Below are 27,990 nucleotides of genomic sequence, written 5' to 3'. Positions count from 1 at the left end.
TTAGGCCAACTCTTGATGAGAACATGATTCTGCAAATAGTTGCAAGAATTTGTCAAACTAATTAAGTTCAAAATCAGCATGAAAGAAGGGACAATTTTTCCTTCTGAATTTGCATTTGACTTCTGAAATTGTATACAGGCAGTTAGTTCCCTGCAGGAACAGATCCCTACATTTGCCCTCAGAACCTCAGAATTATGTACATAATGACAGTACACATGTGATTGAGATGTGCAGGATGGCATACTGACACAAAACTCAATATAGAATGGTCTTCAAAAATTAACTTGCATAGTGCAACTGTTGGTTCACTACCCTGTTTCTAGAGGAGGGCAAGCCATTGTAAAAATCATACTAAACACTGTTCATCAGAAAAGTTCTCATCAAACCACTCTTTTACATTTGTGCAGACACAAATTTAGGAACGGGATTTCACAGATACTTATAACTGCTTTGCTTTCGAACGTGTACCCTTAATTTATATGCCCACTTATCCCACCCTGCACAAATTAGGTACTTAACAACTGCAGGTAGCTACTTAGATCCTACCTGGTACACGTCTTACCTGCCATGTGCATAATAAATCTGAATGCACACATTTCAAATCTGAGCATGAATTCAGTACATCCAAACGTTTATGTGTGTGCTAATGCATATCTAGCCTTGAATTAGAGGCAACTTGAGGCTGTGGAAAATGTCAATCTGGAAAAATAAAGTAGTACCATGTAATGCAGTATTTAGTAAATTACTGCCCTGAATGCCTAATTCCGTTTTAAGAAAGACATGAAGGAGGATAATCCTATAATTCTTTAGGACACATACTGAGTGCAACTATGAAAATATATCCTGCATTATGCACACCAGTCAGTCTGTTTACCTGTAGCTCATGGAAAGAGCTAAGCACGCAGGAGGACTTAACCTGAAGTGGGATTATTAGGCCAAGTCCACTGATTAGAACTACAATTTGGTGTGAAATAGGCCGTCCTCCAAATTACAGACTAAGACAAACATTTTGAGCTCCTACTGATTTCAAAGGCAGGGAATTCTAACGGGTGACAGTGTCTCATATTCAGGAACTCAACAGCAAGTTGAAAAATGCTGTACAGTAGATGGTTTGAGTGTAACACAGAGATCTATTATTCAGGTAAGACAGCTGATTCAGAGTTATAGGGATAAAAAGTAAGTAGGAGATGAAGGGTGTGATTTATTTTTAGTATTGGATTACTAATGCACAGTGACTACTGTAAGTAAAATGAGCAGACAGGTTAAAAGCAGAACAAAAATATATTTCTGCTCAGATGTTTTGTTACCATTAATTTTTTCTCATTAAGAGCATAGGCTAACTAATTTAGTTAATAACTGTGTTTCATTTTCTGTCCCATAAACTTGGTTTGACTTGAAAAGTGTATGTATGCTTTGGAAAAGATTCCACATTTTAGCTCTTCAACAGTATTCTATTCTTGCAGCTACGCTGCCTTGTCACCAATGTATGATTTAGAATGATTACTTATTATTGCATTCTAATTTCCATTGGGCTTTTCTATATTTCATTTGCTGGTGGTAACAAGGAAGATACTATTTCTAAAAAATCTTTTTTATTATAACTGAAATGCTTTAGATCGTATCTGCCACACAGTAACTGTGAGCCTGGGCAGTTTATTTTTTACGAATATTAGTTTATAGGCTATATAGAAATATCAAAGAATGATGCATATATATATATGTAAGGAGTAACTGATAATTACAACATACACTTAAGGATAATTGCAATGTACACAACTGTGGAGTTATTCCATTTTAGAAGTGTATAAACAAAAGCAGAATTTGATTAGGTTGTGTGATTGCCTCTTTAGATTCAAATGACTTTATATGCATAAACATACTTCATATACTTGGGTTTGCTGTTGGCAGACGAAGGCAATGTATCCTCTTTAATCAAGGATAAGGAAGCAGGATTCCCTCAGACTTTTTTCCCAAATCAAAATACAAACCTACTCCAGTCTCTTAATTGCATCCCAGTATGGCCACGACCCGTAGCCCCTTCTCGTTTCCCTGCTGTATCTTCTAAGACAGCCAAGCCAGTGATGGCATTCTGACTCCTCCTGTGCTGTACAGGCTCAACATCATCCCACTCAGTCTTGTGCAGGTTTTTTCTGACCCTGAATCTGCATTTAGCCATTACATCATTAGAGAGAATATACAAAAATGTATACTGGTACATTTCATGCCAGAATAATCCGTGAGGCAGTTGAGTGCCAAAATTAGCAAACAGATATGCAAGAAGAAAGGAGGAAAAAAGAAAAAGAAAAAAAAAGAGAAATAAGAAAAGATTAAAAAAAGATTAAAAAAAAAAAAGATGGGGGGAACAGAAAGGAAAATATTCTAATGAAGACTAATGGTTAACTGGAAGTGAGGTTTCAGATACAGTGGAGATATGCCGGTAAATTGAGACTAATAGTCTAACAGCTCACATCACATAAATAGGCAGAACTAGTCCTGGTTATCATTTCCCTAAGGGGAACTTTCCTTCATGATAATATAGTATTATTTCTTGAATTTCTATTATTTCCAGTAGGGACGGTTTATAAGAGTACAGGAAGGTGTTTAAAAAGGATCTTTGTGTTTAGAGCTGCTATCTGTGTATGAGTTTAGGGAATCTATCTCCATAAAGGAGTGTGATTTTCTTTGATGGTACTGCAGAGATGTTTAGACCTCCAGAGGAAAGGTTACAGTTCTGTGCCAGGGAAAGTAATGTTGCCATGAGACTAAGTGTAAGAGGAAGAGCAAAGCTGTCACATCCACTTCCACAATGGCCTGTTCTGCAAGATGCGTAAAAGGAGAGAATATGGTAAATGCCTTCAAGCCAATTTTCATCCAGTGGGTAACATCAGGTTATCCTTTCTATTTTTCTGAGCACTGGAGTACTCAGGTTCATACACCTTCCTCAAATGCTTTAACTCTACTATATTCTTCCTAATGATTCAGCTAAACCCAGCAACTAAACAATCTGAACGCTTGAAACTAATAAGAAATAGACAATTAAACATGTGCTTTAGACTTCTAAGGCTTGTGGAGAACTCTATTTGACTGATAACTACTCAGGACCTACCACAACAGGGCAGTAGCTTCTGCATACCACCCAGTTCTTATGTTCTTTAAAATTATTTTGGACTGAAAATAAATCAGAGCGAGCTGTGAAGATGAGACAGTGAACTTTATTGACACCTTGCTGTAGCAGTAGACAAAATGTTATCAACCACTTGCCCCGAAGAACAGCATAGGTTTGGTGTGCCCTAGGAAATAGACAGCTAATCTATGCAAACAACCTGTTGATCATTAAGAATCTGTCGTGGTTTAAACCCAGCCAGTAGCCCAGCACCACTCAGCTGCTTGCTCACTCCCCCCTTTAATCTCCCTCAGGCTGGATGGGGAGGACAATCGGTTGAATATAAACCCCACTGGCTGAGATAACAACAGTCCAATACTACTACTACTACTAATAATAATTATAAAGGAAATAAAAAGGGATCAAAATATAAAAACCAAAAGTGGAAAGGGAGTCAAACAAGAAACACAAGTGATGCACAATACAATCGCTCACCACCCGCTGACCGATACCCAGCCTGTCCACGAGCAGTGATTGGACCCTTGCAGGTAACTCCCCTCAATTTATATACTAGGCATGACATGCTGTAGTATGGAATACCCCTTTGGCTAGTTTGGGTCAGGTGTCCTGTCTCTGTTCCCTCCTGGCTTTCTGTGCCCCTCCTCACGGGCAGAGCATGAGAGACGGAAAAGTCCTTGATCAGGGTTAAGCACTACTGAGCAACAACTAAAACATCGGTGTGTTATCAGCATTGTTCTCAGACTGAAGCCAAAACTCAGCACTGCACCAGCTCCTGGGAAGAAAATTACCTCTATCCCAGCTGAAACCAGGACAGAACCACAAAACGTCCAGAAGCGTCTGCAACAAGCAGACTGTAAGAGCCAAAATGGTGACAGCAAATCAGAGAATTATAGCGCCATTTGAATGCAGTAGTCATCTGTGAGCTTTTCTCTACCCACTCATATATCCAAGGACTCACACTAGGGAACAAAGACTTTGGGAAAGACTCTGGGGTGGGCAGCCTCACAATCCTACTCTAGGATTTGGGACAATCTCTCCAGTGACTGGGGATTTCAGCAAGCAGAAGAGACAAGGGAAACCTCATAACCTTGCACCAGGACTGTGCACAACACATCAGGGTCCCTCTCTGGCAGTGAGCTTTCTCCCCCTTGGAACAAAGACATTGTGCAACAAATTCCTATGCTTCTCCCTGGACTTCTCCCCTCGCTCTGTATCATCCCCCCCCACAGGATGGAGAAGTCATGCAATTCATAAAACTGTGTGCGTCTGTGATTAACACGCTTTGCTCTCTGAAATTCTTTAGCCTCCACACTGTCATTTGTCTTAAAACTGTCTCACTACAAAACAAAAACTTCAATACCTGCTTCAATAATGGTGTCAAAAAATACATTTCAATTATAAAAGTCTTGTGAAATCATCTTCCTTGCCTAGCAAGTAACAATTCTTTGCAAAAATGGCAGAATTGATAAAGATTTTATCTGTTAGATTTTTATCTATTCTGGCAACTGCTGAGCTATTTTCATACTTTAGAAAGAAACATCTCTGTATTAACAACTCTATCAATTAACTGAGACAGTATCGAGTCTTTTACTTTGGCTTTCTTCATGTATTTCTGTGGACATACTTTTGAGGCTAACACAGTGCATTAACACAGTTTATAATAGTAAAATATCTATTGTTTCTAGAGCACTCAGATACACTATGTGGTTTTCAGAATAAAGGCTATGAGGTGGTATCTTAGCTTCACTTATGTTAACTGTAGTTCATTGGGTTTTTAAGGTCAGGAGTACCTTTCCGTTATGAGCCTGTGGAATAGCTACTATGATGAGATTCTGGTCTACAAGTAGGACTCCTGCAAGGTATTCCAGTTAAAATAAAGAAATACTAATGATTGCAAGGATTCTATTCTTGCCCTCCGTTCCATCAGAAACCTGGTGGCACAATTGCTTTTGTGCACACTTGCTTTGCAGCAGGGTCAGCCTGGCATAACCAGAGTTACTTTCACTTGAACAAGTATAAATGGAAGCAGAGTCATGGCTAAAACCTAATATTTACTAACAGCAAACAATACGTCTTAAACAAAGCACTTTGTCAGGTCCCATAAATGCACAATATGTTATGAACTACAGTTCCAAAGACAGTATGATTAAACATCCACCATCACAACGCAACAACCTAGAATTTTTATTAGGAGTAGTTATGCCTTCAAATTAAATTATAATACTGCATTTTATGGCTGTTTTTTGCAAGCTATAGTGATCTGTTTTAAAAGGGAAATACATGATGAACTACATATTTGATTGAGAGCTAAAGTTGGCTGACATTAGGAATATCTTTAATATGATGAAGAACCACATAAAGTAATAACATGGGCTATGAATAGCTTGATTTGGCTTATCTGATGCAATCCAATTTTCTGATTCCAGTTTATTCTAGCACTTTGTATTTTTGTGGGTATTCCTACAAAAGGATATTGATGTGAAATGTAGAAACAACTGTGGCTTAGGGGAACACTGCAAATGCTACATCTGCTTTTAGCAGCAGTGATTTGCAAAATTCTTTCTGAGGGTAAGAACTATAATCTGTCCACAGAAATTTCCATTTTCTGTAAAGGTGTGTAGCAGGTTTTAATAAAGTTGTATTTTGGTAAGCCATTAAATTGGATTTTAGTAACCTCGTCCTCATTTTCAATTGAACAATTATTAAACTATAAAACAAAATTGCATGATTCCTACAAGTGTAGTCTGGAGTTTTACAGTCTGCTATAAAGTGGTGTATTATTATAATAGACTAAAGATGCTCAGACTATTAAACTTTTTTTTTTAAATGAACTGTAAAATATTTTATCATTGATGAAATAATTCTGAAATATTCTGCTCTCCAGCAATATACATGAACAATATTTTGGTATAATGAAAAGCATGCTAATAAAAAATAATTTAAACTGTAATTCTAATATGCAAAATAAAACGTTTTGCTGTCTTTCAGTAACAGAAGTTTATTAGACCTGAGTCCCAACATTAAAAATGTTTTGTCAGAGTACTGATCATTAAATGTAAGGTCCGGTGTTACAGAGAGCTCCACAAGCCAAAGAGACTGAATGTTTACCATTGTACATGTGTTGCTCCAATGATAACAACAGAGATGTGCTGACTTACACTGTCAGAGAGTTTTAGCCTGTATTTTACTCTACAAATCGTGACGGATCTTGCAAGGGAGCCCAATGTTCATCTAAGAAGTTCAACCAAGGCTGGTAAATGAGAACAATTTTCTACTGATTACTGATGGCTGATGTCTCATAGCAACGCTGATACTAATATGATACATCTGAGCCTATAGGGTATGATACTTGGCTACATCATCAAACTGCTCCTCTGATGTTCAAAAGAGAGGCAAAAGACTCTCTGTAGTTAGAAATTAATCAGATCAATTAAGCAGATCTTTAGCTTCAGTAGGATTCCAACAAGCTTGAAAATTATCTATCTTGTGTGGTCCTGAAATTCTTTGGCAAAGACAGTGAAGAACCCAAGCGCAGCCTTGCTCTGAGTGGGTGCAGTCTATATCATCATACCAGTAGTATATATACATCTACACCTATGTTCACTGCAAAGCAGCCTTTTGGCACTGAGATCCACTGTTTGGATTGAGGGACGGAAGCCCACTTTCCTGCTGATGGACATCAGGATTGCCATCCAGACTGAAAACCCAAACCTGTCCCTCATGGTGACCTTCTCTGGTTCTATCTGAAAGATGCGAGACTCATGCAGTGAATGAATATACCCTCAGGAAAATTTGTACATCCACATTTTTTGAGGACCCAGCATGGTGCTGAAGCAAACAAGGATTAACTTCACTGAAATCAATGTCAAAGAAATCAATGGATAAAGCAGTCTCCTTTTTGGTAAAACACAGCATTCTGTACAGTGCTCCCCAAATTAGAAGTTTAAGACTAAAGATGAACCTTCAAATTATCCCTGGCTGTCAGATGTTTATCTGAACATGCAAAGCACACAAGACCTCTTTAGGTCCAATAGAATAGCTACTGAAGCAAATTAAAGGTGTTGCTTTTTCAGAAGAAAAGCTGCCAATAAGTGTTCTCTAAATCACTCGTACCAGCAGGCTGACCCCATTGTATCAGTTCATCCTGGAAATATAGGGGGCTAATTTAAATCTTTTCACATAAAACAGTCAACACTATAATTTATTTATTATTATTATTTTTTATTTTGTTCTGGCACAGCATGGGTTTATATTCCTGTCCATCTTTTGCCTCGCACTGTAACTTTCTGCGTAGTAGCAATGTCCAGAGGAAGAGATCAAAGTACAACTTCTCCCAAGGGACAAAGCGGGCAGAGCATATAGAAGGACAGTGCTTGTTTTTCACACAAAAAAGTAACAGAAAGACCACAGGCTGTGTGAAGGGATGGGGGAAGTAGGGTGTCAGGCACTGGGGCGAGTTAATACTGGTGCTCAGTGGATACATCAAGTTCTCTTTGCCTCTACTCCAGTCTACCATCTCAGTAGATGTACTATCCCCTCATCAACCGCACACCTACATGCTGCTGTGTTTCCTGCTTATGTTCACCCACCACACAATTACCTGTCCACGAAGCTCCACACCTACTGTGTCTCAATCCTCCGAACACCACGCTGAAGCTTTTAACCCTCTCCAAACACCTACACAGTGCTTTATAATAGTATTATTTAGCACACGGGAAGCTACATTAAATAATTATAGACAGTACTTCAAACACCGGATTATCAGGCCCTCACAGTGCTGAAGACTGCAAAAGATAAATCTACAAGCACAGTCATTCTCTGCCTATGAGTCATGTTTAAGTTCTGGTGTCCTCAGAGAACTGCAAGCCCCGTTTTCGTCCTAAGACTTGCCATATTAGATATGTTTTTAAAATCCCAAGTTTATATAAAATTACGTGAATTTGTGGAAGAACAGCTTGCAATATGGCCCACGTCTGTTCTAAACACTCACTAGTCTTACATGCAAATAGAATTGACGTATTTAAGCATCTAGGTTTCGCTTTTCCTCCTTCTTCCTCACAAAATGTTTGAGCTCTTTAATCCCTATCTCATATTTTTTTAACTTTGCTGCTGAGAGTACAATAACATTCACATACTGGACTCGACTGAAATGCACTTGCCTTCAGTCTGAAGGGTCATGTATCTCAATTACGTCTGTCCGCTGCTTACACTTCTTCAAAAGCACAAAGACCTTAAATTCCTTCCGAATGCTGAACTAAGGTTAACTAGAGCAAGACATTTATAATAAACATGGTAGAACAAAGTATAGAACTAGCCAGGGAGCTGACTGATCTCAATGCAGAAATTCAGACTTAAATATCCTTAACAATCTTGACTCCTATAACTTTTGTCTTGTGCAAAATGCCTCTAAAATATTATGGCAAACCCAGTATGAAAGTCTTAAATTTCTATTTATCTCTGCTGCCGATGTAGTAACAACTGGTCTAATCTACTCTAATCTACCACTTGAAGTTTATTTCATTATCATCTTTCAGCTTCATGCATGTCCTAAATGCAGAAGCAGCATTTTTCTTGAAGAATACACGGTGTGAGTACACATCCAAACTCATTCTTTTGCCCCTTTCAAATAATCCAACCTGACAGTTCAAGCAGCGGTGACAGAACGTGAGACTGAAAGACCATAACGATTTCTTGACTGGCGTACTGAACACAAGCTACGTTCGAGAACGGAGGATAAATATGCCAGTTCAACAGAAAATGTTAGAGCAAAGCTACAGAAAAAAAAGATGGGAATGGCAAATACTTACTAAAATCTGCCTGTACAAGGAGCACGCTGCTGGCATTCATTTTCCTTTTTCTTCATAACATTTAACAAATTATTTTTATGTGGTTCTAAGGATTCTTTGTAAGATGTCAAACACTTCAAAAACTACTTGAATCTAGCGTTTTATATGAAAATAAGAACTATTTACTCTCTCTGTTTGGCTAACTGTCAAAAACCAGTTTTATAAAAGAGTTTATAGGATGCTTGACAAAGTTAAGCATCTTCGTGGCAAAGATGGAATGATGATTTTATTTAGGGATAGAAAAAAAAGGTGTATTACACAAATCCAGGCACACGTAAACATAAAATAAGCATATATCAGAAATCAACATTTCTTCATATCAATCTGAAATACGAAAATACCCCCATAAAAAAAAGAACTGTAAATTCTTGTAACAAGGGTAAGTTGAAATGAAGAACAATTTCTAAACTGCACCACTGAAATAAAAATCATGTGTTAGTTTCAAATTTCTTTGGTCTAAACTTTCAGCAAGTATTCAAAATAAATATTGAGTACAGGGAAACAAAGAGTAACAAAACGAAGCAAACAAAGAATATCTCGTATTTTGTTTAAGCATTCCCAATCCTTCCAATTCCCAGGTTTGCATATGTGCAGGAGAACATGGCACAGCAACAAAACCATTAGTGTATCTTTGCTTTTCATACAACCATTTGGAACAAGTCAGAAAAAAATGTATCAAAAATTGCTCAGCCATTGACACTCTTGGCAGATTGGGTTAGTGCCCTGTATTTTACAGCCCCAGGAGGTTAGTATTTATTCATTTCTACGGCAATTTCTACTAATCAATCACTTCCTATTCTTTCTTCCTTCACTGTTTTTAAAACCACTAACTAGGATGTGCAGCCTTGTAGCAAGCATCTCAGTGATCATTTCCTTTTCGCCTCTCTGCCATTGTCTTTTTGTGCCAAGACTAATGCTTTTAATTCTACTTTTCACAGTTCAGGCTATATTGCCTTTATGAAACCTTTCAGCTCAACTGCTAAGCATATAACAAAGCCCTTCAGATTACTTGTGGTCATACTAGTTCATGTTTTGAGAATACTACAAAGGCATATTTTTCATGGGAGGAGAGCCTCCGAATGAATACCCTTCTCCAAGTGCGATATGAAAGCTCCAGTTCTTTTGTAAAATTTGCATTGAGGTTTAAGTCCCACATGCAAAGTGGCACCATACTGCCCAACAAACACAGGTTTCCTTTTAAAAAAGTGTGGGCTTGTTTTGGTTCTATTTGTAAGTTATTTTTTTGAAGAACGCATTAAAATGTGAGGGCTTTGTTCTTTGTGTTTCAGTTCTGACACAAGGAAGTAGTGAGCATCAGAATCTTGAGCTTCACAAGAATGAAACGGCTTGATTCACATAACTTCAGTGGCCTTTTAGTGCAGACTTATCTACAGTTTTTACAGAACAGCAGAGAAGCGAGCTGTTTTCCCTATAGACCCTTACTTTTTGTGTTAAATATATCAGGGGCACACTGGAAGTTGTAACATAGCTTTAAACCAGTGCTGATAAACTTGCATTGTATGGAACTTCAAAATGCCAGAGTAACATGAGTAAAGACAGGCAAGAATTTTATTAATTTTCAAAACACTGGAAAAGCTATTCGGGGTTGAGGAACATTTGCAAATCAAACTGAATCCAATGGGATTTGTGATCACTCATTGTTTCTTCAGTTCATTATTTATTATCTGTACTTTGGTAGCATCTGGAGGCCTTACTCTACAGGGGGCTGCACAAACATCGAAGAATAATGTGATCGCTCCCATAAAACAACTTTTTAACATGCAGTGAATTAATAATATCCCATCAAGGTCTTGCTTTAAATGCAAGATATTCCAAGTTTCAGGTTTAAAAGGTTACATTTCTTTCTAGCATATTCTATTTGTATAGAAATATATGCCTACATCTATCTCCTTCTCATCAATTACTTACAAAGCCTAGCTAATAATGAATGCAGAGATATGAAAAACAGAATTAAACCAGAAAGACCTGAACTCAGCATCATCTACCATTAACCCTGTATGCTTTGTGACTCTTTAATGCCTCTGAAAAATTTAATTCATATGTGATTGCCAATGCAAAATAAAGTTATAAACTAGAACAGGATAAAGGCGAGAAAGTTGAGCAGGAAAAATTTAGACACAAAATACATTTCCGAGGGATACAAACTGTCCATTTTAGTGAACATGGAAACTTTGATACAGTTGAATATGAAGAATACAAAATCAATTTTTTTTGTAAGTAAGTGAAATACTAATGCTACAGTGTGGAAGAGTGTGGGAATCCAGAAAATCAGTATCTTAATACAGATGAGACTTTAAAACTCGGACACTTTCATTTGTGTCACATGGAGATTCTCCTCCTGTAAAGACAAAAATAGAGGCCAAGCTGATCTATCCCTAACCTAATTTTTCATTTAAACTACAAGTAGATTTTATAAACCCAGATTCTAAGTTGACCTAAGAATGTTTTCAGCTTACATTTCCTGTTGCCTCTTTCCTGCCTTGACTTTGCAGTTGTCTCCTACCCAAGTTCAACTTTCTAAGAGCTGCATATATTGCCTTAAATCCAGAATCAAAGATGCACCATGAAGAGCCTAACTGGAGTCTCAAAGAAAATTGCTACAGTCACTGGGCCAAAAGCACATCACGACCTTGATCCCAGTTCACGAAAGCACTTGATTCAAGAGCTGCTGTCTTTGTCCAGCTTCTTCACCGTGTAGTTTGTAGCACCACATACTCTCTAATATCCAGACCTACTCAGCCAAAAAACCTCTTAAATTTACTGCCAACAACATAAGAAAGAAGGCAGCAGGACATGCTAGCTGACATTAAGAGTTCCCTCTGAATTTGTATTACTCAGGGGACTAATTTAATCTGACATATTTTGGCAGGGTTTGGAGAGTGCCACATTCATATCCAAACCTGCGATAACAAATTAAATACTAGGCCCTGTTTCTGAGCCAGAGAGGCAATAAAGTCCATTTTGAAATATGCGTGTTTCCGATTCAAAATGTGTGTCTGATATTTTACCATATATCCACCTTGTAACTACAACATGGGAATAAACAGATACTCCAATTTAAGCAGGCATTTATTTATGCAGCAGCTCTGAATATATATCCATTAAAAACCTTAATTTATGCACTGCACCAAGTACAAGACTCTTACCTGCAGGTTTGCACATGCTGGTGAATCGTTGTGGGTGGGTATTTCATTGTTGGTGGTCTCTGAACCTGTGTTTTTAAGTCTGGAAGCTGTTGTAGTTGTGGCTGTAGTGGTCTGTACTGGTAGGATTGGCTGCCACACATTCACATCAGTACCATTGCCAAAGGCCTGAATTGCATTTTCTGTAAAAATAAATTACAGGCAATTTTCTATTTCTAAACGAATGGCAGAAAAAAAGAACTGACTTTTTATATTATTATTCCATTGAAAAACGTGTATTTATAGAAACTTAATTTTTATGCTGAAGAATGTGTCTTAATTTTGAACATATCAAAACCAAACTGAGAGTCTGGGGTCACATAATTATCTGGTGCAAACTCTTCCTTGTAGTGTTCCCAGTAATTCTTGACAGAAGCTCTAGGACTTACTGTAATCATATTTGTTACCATCCAAAAGCCTCAAAAATTTACTTTCAAGATTTAAAATATAGCTTGAATGCTACAGCCTAAGTCAGGCAGGTGATATTACACAGCAAATTAAAAACAGAGAGCAGGCAAAATATTAGTTTATTTCTACAGCTTGCTGTAGTAAAACTAATATGCCTACAACTACGGAATTGTTTAAGACAATCTTTTCCTTACAGTTTTCAATCAAAATCTGCATAATTAGGTGAGGGAAGCATGCCTGAACTAAAACTTTAGAATATAAAAGTTAAAAAGCTTATCACAGTTTCAAGGGATTAAAGAGTGTGTTTATGGCAAGAGTAAATTGGTTGGAGTTTTTTATAAACAAATAGAAAAAAAAAAATTTAATCAGTTCTTTGGGGATTCAACATGGATTTAGGGATTTCTCATTCCAGATTCTTTGTACAAGAAATCAAACAATTTCACTGGGGACTAATATGCAGAAGTCATTAATACTTCTTCTCTGTGGTATTCCTTGCCTTATAAGAACTAAATGTAAATTATTTTATGAAAAAAATATGTCTTTTATTGTGGTATTCGTTCTTAGAACTCCAACATGAAAAGGGAAGAATTTGTAAAAGGCATCACAATCATCTGGGTTGATGGAGTCAAAGTGGGAAGAATGGAACAGTATTTCCCTGAATAGGGTGTATTAGCTGGGTCTAACACTGTAAAAATTGATCCGTGGTGGACCATCTTCATCAAGATAAAAAGCATGTATGTACTTGTATTAGATGGGTATAACACTGGAATTGGCCCGTGGTGGACCACCCTGATTATCTGGAGTGAGTGTGCATGGCGGGGAACCAGCAGGGCCAGTCCTCCTGGCTCAGGCTGGCCCCCTGCGTCAGGACGAATGTGTGCCGGAAAAAGGAAGCCAACAAGGCCACTCCTCCTGATGCAGGCTGACCCCTGTGTCGGGATGAGTTGGCACTTTTTGGGATATAAAAGGCCTGGGATTAGAGAGAGCTAGGGAAGGAGGCGGATCCAACTACCTTTTATGGTTGACCTTACCTCCGTGGGGATGCCTGCAAAAGTATGTGCCTGCCACCCCGTTTCTACGCAATGCACCTCAGAGCTGGCCTCCTGGTCACTGGATAAGTGTGTGGGTTGGTAAGAATCTGTGACTAATCTATTCTTTGGTAGCCTTTAGTTATCTCTCCTTCCCGCTTGGTATATCTCTGGATTTTACATCTATTTTAGATCTTGTAATAAACTTCCTAGCAGTTTGGTGTATACGTGTGGCTTATGTTCCTTCTCCATCCAGAATCCTTCGATCCCTGGAACATCGGGCAATATAAAAAGCAATATTTTTCCTGTGATTTGCTAAATTAACACTAACTCTGTTTCCATTATTGCAGGAGGGATCACAGAAATATATGTAATCCTCCCAGTTTTGTAAGGAAAAGTGGTCTTTACAATTAGTCGTCTTTAATTATTTCATAGAATCATACTTGATGGTATTTATAGGTCTGTCCCATCTTTCTTACAAGCCCCCTTTAAGTGGTGAAAGGCACCAGTAAGGTCTCCCTGGAACCTTCTTTCAGGCTGAACCACCCCAACTCTCTCAGCCTTTCCTCATAGAAGTGTTCCATCCCTTCTCACATTTGCTATTTCAAACATATAAATCATATTTGAAATATGTATTTTTATACATATTTCAAGTATGTTTCAAAAAACATGAGTGTGAGGAGGTGTCTAACTGCTCCAGCAGTTCAAGTGTCTAAATGCTCTAGCAAAGGTCCCTTCAATAATTTCTATTAACTAACTCACTGCTTCATACTTTTCCTCCCACTTGCCGATTCTTTTTGCTGCAGTACAAGGCAGATGTGAACAAATCCTTTGAACAGACAGGTATATATATACTTAATCCAATTCAGTTCAGTAGGAATTCTAGAGTATGTAAATTAATGTCATGACATTCACTTTCAGAACAGCTAAAATGAAGTCTTAAGATGGATTTCCAGAATTTAAGATTGGCCAAACCCTAACTGGAGAGGCAGCAATTAGGACCACTGTAATATTACCAATAAACTGACAATCCATTGAAGAGAATAAAAGTACAAGCAAGGTAATACACAGTCACAAATCTTAGGGTGGAATATATCTTACTTGGAGTCTATTAATTTGGATTTTTTAGCTTTCTTGAGATTGGGCCAATTTCACAGTTCTGATATAAACCCATATTCTGCAGGACAATTTTGAGTTAAAGAAACACTTTATCTAATACATGTAAAGAGAAAACAAAGCAATGTTTGTCCTTATTGGAACTAATTACTAAAACAGACTGGAATTCTCACTTGTATTTTCACTCCCACCTTCTGAAATTAAAACTTCCACTCTTGTTTTCAACTTGTTGCAAAAAGCTGTTCAAGTCTACAGTGGAACTTATAGGCAAGTCCATACAGAGATGCAAGAAAGACCAGGATTTCAGGTGTGTATGTGGGCCATCGTAAACTCAGCATCATATCCCAGCTCCACACCAGGCACAGTATGAATGTGACCCTAGATCTCCTGCTTCCTGAGTCGCCTAGACCTCAGGGTACAGCCTCTCCTGTTCCACTTTGCATAAATAACCAAATGGGGTTTCGAATAAACATTTATGCTAGGTTTTTCACATCTTCCGTACATGTCCCAAATCACTGGTTTATTTTCTATTTTGAAGGGGAAGTACACTTAAGCAAAACAGACTAGCAAGAAATTCCTAGTTTTATTATTTGTAAGAAAACAATTTTTGTTTCATCTAAAAAAAACTGGGAGGGATTTAAATCTCATCCAATAAACAAATGACATTTTCTCCAAGCACTGGAAGGCCCATTAATGACAATGACAATTAAGAAAAAATAAATAATTGGAACTTTTCCCATTATCTGTAAGCTACAAAAATTTGTATTAAACCAGAAACATCTTTAATTTCTTCCCGAAGAAGACATCTCTTACAGCTGGGATGACTATAATTTGTCTCACAGTAACCTCTAATGTCTTCGATTTGTCTTCATTAATGCTTTTATACCAATACCAAAAGAAAGGACAAGGGACCGCTCTGTCTTTATGTTCTAAAAGGAACCTGTAACATTTCAGCAATTAATACATTCACAAATGAATAAAATCTGATATATTACAATATAGATATAAATGGCAGCCCCACTAGGTTTGAAGGTCTGATGCTCTATTCTTAATTTTTACCCAGTCACAGTCTGAACTGTTTTCTGGGATTTCTTGTTAAATGATCTTGAGTAACTGGTTCATTCTTCCAAAGCTTAATAAATAGTGTATCAAACAGCAACTTAAGACACTCACTCTTTGTATGCAAAGCTCCCCATGTCTTCACAACAGTGCTGCCTGTTGAGAAGCTACCGATGGAGATTTTCAGGTCCCATACTAAAATACAGACTGTACCTTGCTTGCATTAGCAGCATTAGCTCAAGTATGTAGGGCTGGATGGGACAGTCTGGATCATCAAGTTCATTTCCTATTATTAAAAGCAATGATGTATGCTTCTTTTCATAAGCTGATGAAATATGACTTTTAAAACCAGTTAAGAATTTTTTACCCTCAAAAATCCTGCTGGAAGCCAATTCCTTAACTTTAGTCTGATGGTTAATAATTTTTCAATTTTGAGCCTAAATATGTATGGCCAATGTCTTCCTTTCTGATCCCGTGCCAACATTGTCCTCTAGGTTAAGTAATTCTATTCCCTCCCTGGGCTTGCCCCTCTAATGCAATTGCAGAGGACAATCACGTATCCTTTCAACTTCTGTTCTGCTAGGCTAGGGAAGCCAAGCTCTTTTGGTCTCCTCATTTATCTGGAATTAAAACTCTGATGCACACTCCACATCATCCAATTATGCTGCTCCAGGCAGACAGGAAATTTGAAAAGAGAACCTGCCAAAATCGACTCCACTGAGCCATTCTGAAATTTATAATAGTCCCTAATTTGGAAGTGAGCTTGACTGAAGAAAAAAAAAATCAATAACTTAACAAAATCTTTACAATAGGTACCATCCAGACTCGTGTTATAACCAGGCACCTGAGATCAAGTAGCCTAAAAAACGTAAAGCTTGGCTATAAATTGCAAGCACAATCCAATTTATACTTACCTACAGCAAATCCTTCATATCATAAACTACACGTCTTTTTTATATGAAGCTCTTAAATTATACAGAAGCTCCTCAGGTGTTGCAATCTTTTGGTACAGATTGCCTGCCTGTTAGGGTCCAAATACGATCTGTGATGTAAACATATTTCTCTATGATAGCACTTTGTTATTTGGATTTTTTTCCAAGAGCTCCTCATGTTTGCAATCTTGGCCATAAACTATAGTATCAGGCATATTTGCTTGTTTGTTTAATTCTTACACCTACAGCAGAAGCATGCTTCCAAAGTGCAAAGAGATGGCCTTGATGTACCGTAACATACTCGAACATTAAGAAACATCCTAAACCACATTTAAAGACATCTCATTTTGTACTCACTAAGGCATGTATTGTCCTGGAAGAAATTCAGGAATTTCAGGCATTCATCTATGTCATTACCACTGTTGTTGCAGTCGCACCATGGGGCAACGCTGAGACTATTTGAGTCTATGTAGTTTGGTGTCATCACTGTGCCTAGTAACAAAGAGTGAAGAACAGTACTGTGAGCAATTTCACACTAAAATCTTCTTTCAAGAAGACAGCAAACAGCACTTGGTATAAGTCATGTACCCAGAGCTGGATTCACAGTGCAGGGCTCTAACTTCCAGACGTAACAGTTTCTGGCTTCTTTTGCTCTTCGACGCCCAGCCCCGTGCCATACTTCATACCCTCTGTTGTTTGAATGTAACATGTAACATGATTCTCACATTAAAGACCCATTCCTTTCCTCCAAAAAGGATTATATTGCATTCCCACAGAGAGCTGCATCAGCAGAACTGGCATGTGGAAAACCATGGCACAGGAGAAGGATGGACTGGGGAAAGGTGGAAACTTCTTAAAAGGGCTTTGCTGCCACATCAAACATGTGTGGACCTGCATACTTAGAGCTGCACTCTAAAAATCCAGTTTTTATTCCTCGCTTGTGTTCTTTTCCCATTTTGGTTCTTGCTGCAAATAAATGGCTGAAACCATCACTGTTAATCTTGCTGTGTCACTATTTTTTCAGTACGCTATTTCTTAAACATTGCCAACAATTTGCAACCACAGGTTCATTCTAACTCTATTACAAATTCTTGGGCAAATATTCTCACATTTATATGTCAACTCAAGGCTACCAAGAATGTAATGAAACCAAAGAATGCATTTTGTGTCCTAAAAGATGTATAGCAACTGTTCATCACCCATCTGGATCAGGCAACTGTTATATGATCAGCACTTACTCAAACCAGTAGTCTCACTGAAGGCATCGCCCCAGCAGGTCAGAGATTTCAAACTTCCCCAATGATTGAGAAATTTGAACCTTTATTTTATTTGTCCAAAACCAGGAAAAATTAAATAAAAAGGGGCAGATATTCCAGACTGGTACCAGTGACAGCTGCTTCAGGAAACACGTTCCTCACTTGGTAATCTATAGTTCTAGGACAGGCTATATATCATGAGGAAATGTGATCACATCTCCTCCAAACTGACACCAAAGTAGTCATTAAGAAGATGGAGTAGATGAAGTATAAATATTAGAGACCCGAAGTGTACACTAGCAGAGAAAATTTGTTCTATTGGTCCATAGGTCCAGGGTCCAAGAGCCTGCAATAACACACGGGAAAGGGCTATCAAACATCAAGCTTAAAAAAGGAATATCAGAAATAACACTAATCACAGGATGATGTCAAATAGTCTTTCAGTCACCAGGCAGTGCTGGGAACTGAACAAATCAGCAAACTGCTTCATGCATGACCTGGGAGACAAAGGAGAACAGACATTAGGGGCTGGCCTGAGAAAGGCAGAAATGTATGTGAAAATGAGTGCAGTTCCACTGCCAAACTCACAAAAAGCATCGTTTGTCTTGGTTTGGGATGCTCTTCAATTAGAATGCAATCCCATACCTTTATCTACTTCCAGCTTTTAGCAGATAGTTGCAGTAATAATTACTCAAATTCTACGTGACATTAGCACATGAGTAAATAGTACAGTACAAAACTTACTAAATGGAGGTAGTGAACTTAGCAAATAGGCAAATACCATTTGCACCATTAATGAAAACTTGACCATAGATAAATAAGAAGAGGAATGATGTTAAATTAAAATAAAAAATACAGAAACATCTGTCTCTTATGTGCTTGATGGTTCAGTACGCTACTTCAACCATGATCTGAAAGGAAGTGAGAGGAAACAAAATTCAAGAGGATTTTGCAAATGGAAAGAAAACAGTAGGCTTCAGTAAAAAAGCCCCAAGTAGCAAATGCTTAGTAAAGGGTTAAAAACCCAAACAAGTATTAAGGAAATTAGGTCACTGAGGTAAGACTTTCTTATCACAAAGTGGTAACAAGGTAATTAAATGGGTCAAGACAGTGGCTAAAAGTGTAACAGATACCAAAGTACGATTAGGGTTGATGAATGCAGGAAAGACAGGACAAGGAATGTGTTTACACAGCACACAAACTGTACATCCAGCAAAAACAGAGTGGCTGAAAGAGCAGCTAGTAGAAAATCAGTCTGTCATTTAAACCTGGGGGCAGATGTGAACTCAAGCGGATTATGTGCTTGGTTTCCTGGGGTGGATTTCATTTTTTCCCCTGCAATGCATGTGCCTCCCTCCTCCACTCCCCCCCCCGCTAGCTGGCATCTTGGAAATTCTGCTGAAGGACACTAACAGATCAGAAAAACCATGGTGGTTAGCAGTAAAATAGGGCATGCTGGGTTTTCTGTGTTCTAGGGACCAAAAAGCTCTGTGATCGTCTCAGCAGCAAGCAGGCAGGACTCCGTGTTTTAGACAAAAGCAGAATAGACCTGAACACAGCCAGGAAGTTCCTTAAATTAGGGTCAGTTAAGAATGAGGAGATGGAAGGTGAGTCCAGGAGGAGAGGAGTGTGACCAAAACTCCTTTGGGCCAAAGCAACTGAAGTTTGTTCACATGAACTCTCATGGAATTTCTGGGAATCCCAGGGAAATTAGATGGATTTTAGTGAAGACAAGGGGAAACACGTCAGAAAGTGAATGCTAAAGTAGATCCTGAAGTCAGGAGTTAAAGCAGTATCTAACTGATGGAGTGCAGAGAGGTCCAGGTGGCCTGAGTAGGCTGTAACTGAAGCACCGAATCTCAAGTCTTATCTTCAGTCTTATTCTACATTTATTAATTTTTACATTTTTCCTTTAATTTTTAATATTAATTTATCTCTATTACTATAAAAAGGAGCCCAAAGTGATGAATTAAACTTTTCAAAGTTCCTGTAAAACATATGAATCTTTCAAATTAGATCTATGACACACTGATGCAAACCTTAAAGCACCCTGTACAGACAGTTATCCATTTAACTGGTAAAGCACCTCATACAAAAACTGTGCCTGACTATTTCCACTGAAGTTACTCATTTCAGGTGAAATTCCACTGATTTCAGGGAGTTAACTCTGATTTAAATCACTGTATGTGACAGCAGAATCACATTCACTGTACCTTCCATAGGGAATCCTCAATTTCCTGAACAAACTCTATGGAGGTGTAATTTTTTGCTACATTTAATGAAATGGCTAATTGAAATAATATTTTATTTTAATGAACAATATTTTATCTTAATTAAAACACCTGGAGATCCTTAAGCTCTGATGAATGAATGGCTTTGTAACAGCTTCTTACCCACAGTCTCTCTCTCTCTTCTTCCTGTGTTTTATGTACATATTAAGCGGACATTTGGACCTCTGTCTTCTATCTCAGCATGTTGCCAGTTTGATGATCTTCACATAATTTAGTCCACCTTTATATCAGGTTCATATCAGAAGCAGGAACTTACTGCTTCAGCACATGAAAGTTTTGGTACTTTGTTTTTCTTGGTTTATCAGAAAATTTATCCATTTTCTTGGTTTATCAGAATTACTACCCAGAAGTAAAGATTCCTGTAACAATAGTCACTTCCTATCTTTTTGCATTTATCTAAGGGCTAGCAGAAAGGAAGAAAAATGTTTATTTTTCCATTTGAAAATCAGATCTCCTTTTGATTTCAACTCCTTAGGGATCCATTGCACATCTCCGATGTGTGACAGTGCAGTGCTTTGCAGTACGGTCATCCACAGTAACACGAAACTATAGGAACTGGGTCATCCTTGGGGTTACAGTGAAAAATGGATCCAACAAAACTGTCAGCAAAATTCACTAGGTCCAGCAAGAACTACTTGGCAGCTCTTACCCAGAAGTATCTATCAGTAACAGTTACTCTTTGCCAGCAGCTAGACTTCTTAATCTCATTGACTAGATCAGATTTCAAGGCTATTGAATTCCTTGTTTTAGAGTCAAATGACATTCTGTCATAACTGTTCATATGTTATACCCTTTGCATACTGTCTTCATCTCTTAATTTGTAGAAGCACATCCTTTGAAACCATCACATCTGATTTTACCAGTTGCCACATGGACTTACCTCACTTGTTAGCTGCTAAAGTAATAAGAATGATAACAAGTGAACATAGCTTTCAGTCATTTTTCAGCAAACCCAACCTATTACAGCAATGGTTTGTGTATTATCTCCAGAGACACTTATTTAACAACAGGATCTGCTTTGGGGCCTCAGCTGGCACCTTCACACCCAACAGAAGGGGATATTACTATATCACAGCAGGTGCAGGCTGCAAGCTTAAAAACATCTTTTCTGGTGGCCTTTCAAATCTGTTTGTTTCAGAGTTCTGACATTCATTTATTCCTTATTGCCCAACCATGGTATTTCTACAAGAAGTTCACCTGCCTGAGATGATCTCTCTCAGGAATCAAATACTGCGAGTGTATATGGAATCTGGCTTGCATGAAGGTATCCTTGGGCTTGGTGACAGTCAGGAAGGTGGCAGCCAACAAGAAGAATTATCTTGGGAAGGGAAGAGGATTTTAGAAGACTTCAGTTCACCATCATTGACAGGCATCTCAGAAAACATTCAGAGTAGACAGAAGGACATGGAAGAAAGAATAGTAACTGGAAGTGAAACAAGGCAGGTTGGTCTATTATCTCATTCCTCAAATGTCCTGCAACCTTTCCCTGAAGACCAAGAGGTATTTACCCAACCTTGCGATGATACCTGCAAAATCAACCAAGCTGTAGTTTCATTTGTTCTTCCTAACTTCCTGCTTCATGGTCCTGTCCTAATTCAACCACACGAATAAGCTTTACTTTGTAAGCTTGAATTTGTATCAAATTCAAGCACCTTTCTCTCTTTATCTTCTTCCCTTAATTTCCTTGCAACGTACAAATTTACCCAGGAATCTCCATAAGGTTAAAGAGGGTCAACAGACTTAGGTGGAGAATTTTGCCTAGTGTCATACTGCACAGCATTGTATTCCACAGTTTTTATTCCCTGTATGCCTTCAGAATATACTTTTGGTGTGTTTCTTTGACCAAGCAACAGCACACTCCCCTCCCCTTCCTTCTTGCCTTCTTACCAATAAGCCCCGAGTAAGCAAGGAGGCAGTCAGCATAGTTCTCCTTCAGACAGCTACTAACAGACCGTGACTCAGGCTGGCAGTTCGTGAAGAAATCTGCAAGGCGAGATCTGCAACGTGAAGAAAAAGGCATATCTTTAAAAATCAGGCCTGCAGGCACTCTTACCTTTTACACTCTCTTTATTTTTAGACAAAGCTTAATATTCTTTAACTTCAACATATATTGGACACATTTCAGCTGATGGGAGTCTTTTACTAAGACACATCTCTTTCCAGAATCCATTTTTGAAGTTAGGACAAAAAGTGCAGTAACAACAGGAAAATGTCAGGCCTTTCCTAAAAGAAATGCTCTGCATTTTCATGCCAGGAAGAGAAAAAGACAACAAGGAATGATTTTATCATCTGAGCAGTCATTTTGCCTGGATCTGAACTCTAACTGGAATCTGTTATTCTACAGACTCGGAACACAGTTTCTGCTGTTTTACGGATTACACAAACTGTATGTTTGTGCTCACAGAATCCTCTTACTATATGACTTTAGGCAGGACCTGCTTCGCTACTGCTTTTTCCAGGGAATAGGCTTACCCTTGCTTTGGACTGGCCTGCAGCTCCAGCTGGCTGAAGTGGGGCAGCAGGCAGATCTGGGTGTCATGGTCTCCACAGCCCTCCAGAGCCATGGTACTGAGAATCTACTTGCTCTTGCATAATGTGCATTTATCCAAAGTCTACGGTATTGAGCCCAGGGCTGAGAAGAATGGAACGTGTGCTCTGCATAGAGTTCTGCTGCTGAATGGCCATATTATCTTCACTCACCTCAGTTACCCTATGTCCAAAATGGGGAGAGCACTGCTTACTTACAGAATGTCCTTTAAGACTAGGAGTGAAGCTATATTGCAATTAACAGATTGCTACTGCACTGGAAAACAAACAAACAAAACGATAGCAACGAGGAACTCTTCTAGGTATTTCCACTTTAAAGGCCACATAATGCTGCCATTCCAGTCTGTAAAATTTAAGAGGCATCACTGAGGTGGGTCAAGGTCCTACATCCTACAGCTGCTCCCCTGACCATCTTGGTCTGCTCTCTTCAGCTCCACTAATGCTTTCACTTAGACTTGTAAACACAGAGCAGTGACTTTTGTTTATTTATGAAGTGTCATCCAGACCTTTATCTCCATGAACAAAATAATTTCACCTCCCTGCTTCAATCTCCTGTGAAAAAAGCCATGAAAATACTCATTTGCATGTAACAATTCACAGTCATCTTTCAGGATCAGGTGCATAATTGTTGCAAAGTCCTCTCAAAATCAGAATAGTATAACCTATGAACTTTCAGCACTGCTCCAGCATTATGTAGAGCTGCAATATAAATGCTCTTTTTTCAGTTCTGCAATGAAAACATGGAAGTAAGCAGAAACAAGTGATTTGCAAGTGATTTACTTTATTTGTTTACATGCTCCAGAGACTAATTATCTTTGCTTTCTTTATTGTTTCACCTATCTCAGAATGGGATTGGATGTACATCATTAATTGGCCTGAAAGTAGCAATGGGCAAACTTCAAAAGGTTCACAGGCTTAGCTTGAGAAAGCATCCTATAAATAGACTATATGCAACCTGTACCTGAATTTATCTGAGCTATTCTCCTGACCTCTTTTTAGTTTCATTCCTTGCTGACTGTACTGATACTAGCAAATCTACGGATGCCTTCAAACCACAATCATTTGTAAGCTTTTCATGCCCTCCCTTCCCTTATTTAACCATTTAACCTTGAGATGGACACCTGTACCCAGTTGCCTTTAATAGCTTTAAAAAGTCAAGCTTTCTACCGATCCTTTAAGATGCCCTATATGTAAACAGAAGTTTCTACTTTCACATAAAATCTCTGCTTTGCTGATGAATATATACTACTAGGGGACAGGCTGAGAAGAAATGAATTCCAAGGTATGGAAAGAGACAAACAGCAGCACCATGAAGAAAATCTGGAAACACTGTCACTGCAGAGATTCCTCTCTCAGTATATGATTACGGTAGTGGCTCAGATCCATCCCTCAAACCAACTGGGAACAAAGGCAGTTGGCTCTTTCTAAGGTTTTTACAAATTCTACTAATACCTGGATGAAGTCTGCTATGAGACAGAAGAGAGTCTATTACAGCTAGTATGAAAAACCTTTGTCATGGTAGAAAGAGCAAGCCTGCTGTATGTGCAGTAGTTTTGCATTTCTCAAACAACCTAGGTCTCAGATTTGAATTTCATTATTTATGAGTCATATGTCCAGCTCTGGGCCCCCCAGCATAAGAAGGGAGTGGTGGCAGGAGTACAGAGGAGCCCATGCAGATACTGAGAGGAATGGTGCACCTCTGCTCTGGAGACAGGCTGGGAGAGCTGGGCTGGTTCAGCTTGGAGAGGAGAAGGCTCTGGGGAGAGCTTAGAGCAGCTCCCAGTGCCTGAAGGGGCCAAACAGAAATCTGCAGAGGGACTTTATGCAAGGGCCTGTAGGGACAGGACAAGGGCAATGGCTTTAACCTGCCAGAGGGGAGATTGAGATGAGCTCTGAGGCAGAAGCTCTTCCCTGTGAGGGTGCTGAGGCGCTGGCACAGGGTGCCCAGAGAAGCTGTGGCTGCCCCATCCCTGGCAGTGTTCAAGGCCAGGTTGGACACAGGGGCTTGGAGCAAGCTGCTCTAGTGGAAGGTGTCCCTGCCCTTGGCAAAGGCTTCGAACTATAGATGACCTTTAAGGTCCCTTCCAATCCAAACCATTCTAGGATTCTGATTCTATGGAGGTATCTATCAGTATCTTGATAATCCTGAAAACATTTCTTGTCACCATTTCGTCATTCTTAAATGTTCCATTCTCCCTTAGGTCATTAGGTGCATTGGTGCAGAGATCATCCAATACAATCCTCTTGTTTAAACATTTTTAAGGACTGATAACTATGGAATAAAACCAGTCATTTACTACTCAGTCTGCTTAAGGAACTTGTTATAAACTCTAAAGGGGGCTAAAAATTGCTCTGCTGTTCTCTTCTGGATACAGCTTAATTTCTATGTTAATTTCTGAAAATTTTTTGTGGTCATAAAAAGTAATGATCTGACAATGTTGCACATTTAAGTTTTCATAAGCCAAATATAGTTCATATAGCTCTGGTTCAAGCACTACTGAACATCAGCATACACCTTCCCCCTAACGAGTCATCTAAGCTTCATACTGTTGAAGTTCTCACACTCTCCTTAGGTCTTAACTACACCTGAGATTTATATGGATTCTTTTCCACTGAAGATAAAGTTAAGGCCAGCAAATAAGAGCCCCCATCTGCCATAAAATATCTCCATTATTTTCAGCAATGATCTGCTGATTAACACTCATTGAAGATCCAGCTCCGAACATTTCCAGTAGACTGGCACTGACGAAAGTGTGCTCATCAGCAATAACAAAACAGTGGTACTCCTATCTACCTGGAGAGATAAATTCGCCTAATTAGCAACTATAAAATCATTTATCCTAACGAATTACACAGGATATTAAGAATTGTTCTTGTAAAAGAGAATCCTTTTAGGAATGCTGAGAAAGAGCTATCAGATGATAGGAGTCCTGCAAAAGACACTGTTAACACTGTGTTAAGTGTTCCTTCAGCAGAAAGTAGCTTGTAGGTTGTAACTTGTGTAGTCTAACCCATGACTGAGTAATATGGTAATCTAGTGAACAAACAGATCTTGCAACGTGTGCAGTGTACATATGTGTACCTGTTTGCTAGATGGTTGAATAGAGGGAGACAGGCAGTTTTATACTGTACATAACATGTAGCAGAACCACATTTAAAAGGAACTATTAATTTCTTTTTCTGTTGAAGAATCACAAATCCTCTTTGTTCCCAGCAGCATTAATGATTTTTTCCTTTCCCTTGCATAAAAAGAAACGGAACTGAAGAGAACCACCAGAAACCATCTTCTTAGGAAAGAAAAAGAAAAAAATGTTCTCTTTGTAGGGCAAAACCTCCCCAAATTAAATTAGTCCTATCTTAGCCCTGTAAAATCTCAACAAAGTGAACTGCAGTTCTTCTGTATAAAAATACTTTAAGTATTTTGTATACCAGTAACTGGAAAAAAAAAAAGAATAATCCTATTGGCAAATTCAAAGAAAATCCACTCAAACAACAAGCACTTTCCGAGAAGAGAAAAAAATCCCAGAGCTGCTATTCCCTAATCTTTGTATTAGCACCAGTAAAATCATTTGTAACAGTTAAAATACAAAGAAAACAAAGTTAACTTGTTTTCCTTATGATAGTGGTTCTTCAAATACTCAGCAGGATAAATCAAAACTTTCAAATTTTGCTTACAAATAAGCTTTGTTAATAGCAGTATTGTGTTTAATCTGCATATAATTTTTGAGGCAATTTAATTTTATATTAGCACAGCCTGTTGTGTTGGCAACATTCATTAGGTTTTCACTATATATTATTCTCAGGGTTTTGTAAAATGTCTTTGATGTTCTGAAGTTATCTTTGATATTTATCAGTTCTCCCTCTTCAAAGATGGTAACTCAGCATCAGTCCTGGTACAGTATTTAAAAGCATGATATAAATGATGAAGTTGCAGAACATGTCTAAAACTGCATTTTTAGTGTGGATCTGGTGTAAAAGTGGACTACAGGAAAGCAACTCTATGAACCAAGCGTGGGTCCTCCCCAGGATGTACCCCTATGGCTGGGCTAGCAGATGTTGATGTCTCCTCCTGTTTTACGCATCCTCAATTGCTGGTACAAGGGGCTGAGCCTTGAGAGAAATCTTCTCTCTTAGCTTTGCCTTTGCATTGGTGATCTCCAGAGCAAGACAGACATTGAATCTGGATCTCCCACTGACTGCACATATGTACCCTGTGATGTCCGAGCAAGCGGTTACAACTCCTTGCCCTGTTAGTGAATGCAGGGAGCAACGGCTGCTCTCCTCTGCCCTCACCTTATAGAATCATAGAACAGTTAGGGCTGGAAAGAACCTTAAGATCATCTAGTTCCACTCACGCCACGTTGGTGATTTTAGGTGTAGTCTGGGCATGCTCCCTGCCACCTCTCTTTACATTGCTGCTTGTGTTTAGGTACCTATTTATGGCTCAACAGCACTATCATAAAGAGTACATAAATGCCAAAGCTGAGTGACTGGGGTGACTACGCTAATTAGTCAAAGCTGCTCTAGTGTCTAGACACCATTTGGCAGACACAGTACAGTCACGTAAGGGAAGTGCTGCATCAATATTCAAACCAGAAAAGAAGTATAAATCTGACACTAAAAAAATTCAGGCTAAGTCAATGAACGTGTGTCACAGTGATAAATGACACCATTACAGAAAAAACCCATGCCAAAATGCTTGTTCTTCTTTTGTGGGGGTCAAATGCAGTACCCTCCTCCATAGCTACAAATAACTTCTTTATAGCTTGGGTGGTACTATTTTTGCTTGGGTACAATAATGGCAGGAGGGGTTGGTATGTGGACAAACTAATGGCTTCATTGCTGGAGGAGCTTTTAATTTTCTCTTGGTTTCATAAACACAAAGTGAGTGGGCAGTGAGAAAACAAGACAAAGGCTATATAAGAAACTCTATCAACCAGTGAGCCAAAAAAAGCCTCAGAACAGCTCTATCACAGGAGAGGTGACCCTCCCAAAATCTAGTAATATGGATTTGACTCGGTTTTTTTCCATTAGAAGACACAAGGGCTGTGTAATACTAATACATCTCATATCTCCTTAGTTATGTACATGCATTACTGAGCACCTATAAATTTTGACAGCTTTTTAAATGTTCTTTTTTACATATACTTATCCAAGAGCAATTCCATAAATTTTCTTTC

General features: G+C 38.6%; 1 protein-coding gene across 1 annotated transcript in view; it reads right to left on the bottom strand.

The window, feature by feature from the left end:
• Positions 1–26,586, bottom strand: part of LOC104403683 (GDNF family receptor alpha-1-like) — a 40,984-nt gene extending 14,398 nt beyond the window's left edge. The window contains exons 1-4 of the mRNA XM_010011916.1: positions 26,525–26,586; positions 22,151–22,266; positions 17,074–17,208; positions 12,138–12,316 (exon numbers count right to left, since the gene is read on the bottom strand). Of these exons, the coding sequence (XP_010010218.1) occupies positions 12,138–12,316; positions 17,074–17,208; positions 22,151–22,266; positions 26,525–26,586 (492 nt within the window). The remainder of the gene's footprint in view (positions 1–12,137; positions 12,317–17,073; positions 17,209–22,150; positions 22,267–26,524) is intronic.
• Positions 26,587–27,990: the final 1,404 nt, after the last annotated feature.

This window comes from Nestor notabilis, unplaced genomic scaffold (assembly GCF_000696875.1).
Source record: "Nestor notabilis isolate BGI_N333 unplaced genomic scaffold, ASM69687v1 scaffold723, whole genome shotgun sequence".
NCBI classification, from domain to species: domain Eukaryota; kingdom Metazoa; phylum Chordata; class Aves; order Psittaciformes; family Psittacidae; genus Nestor; species Nestor notabilis.
The sequence above is the reverse complement of the archived record's forward strand: the minus strand, read 5'-3'. Positions and strand labels throughout refer to the sequence as shown.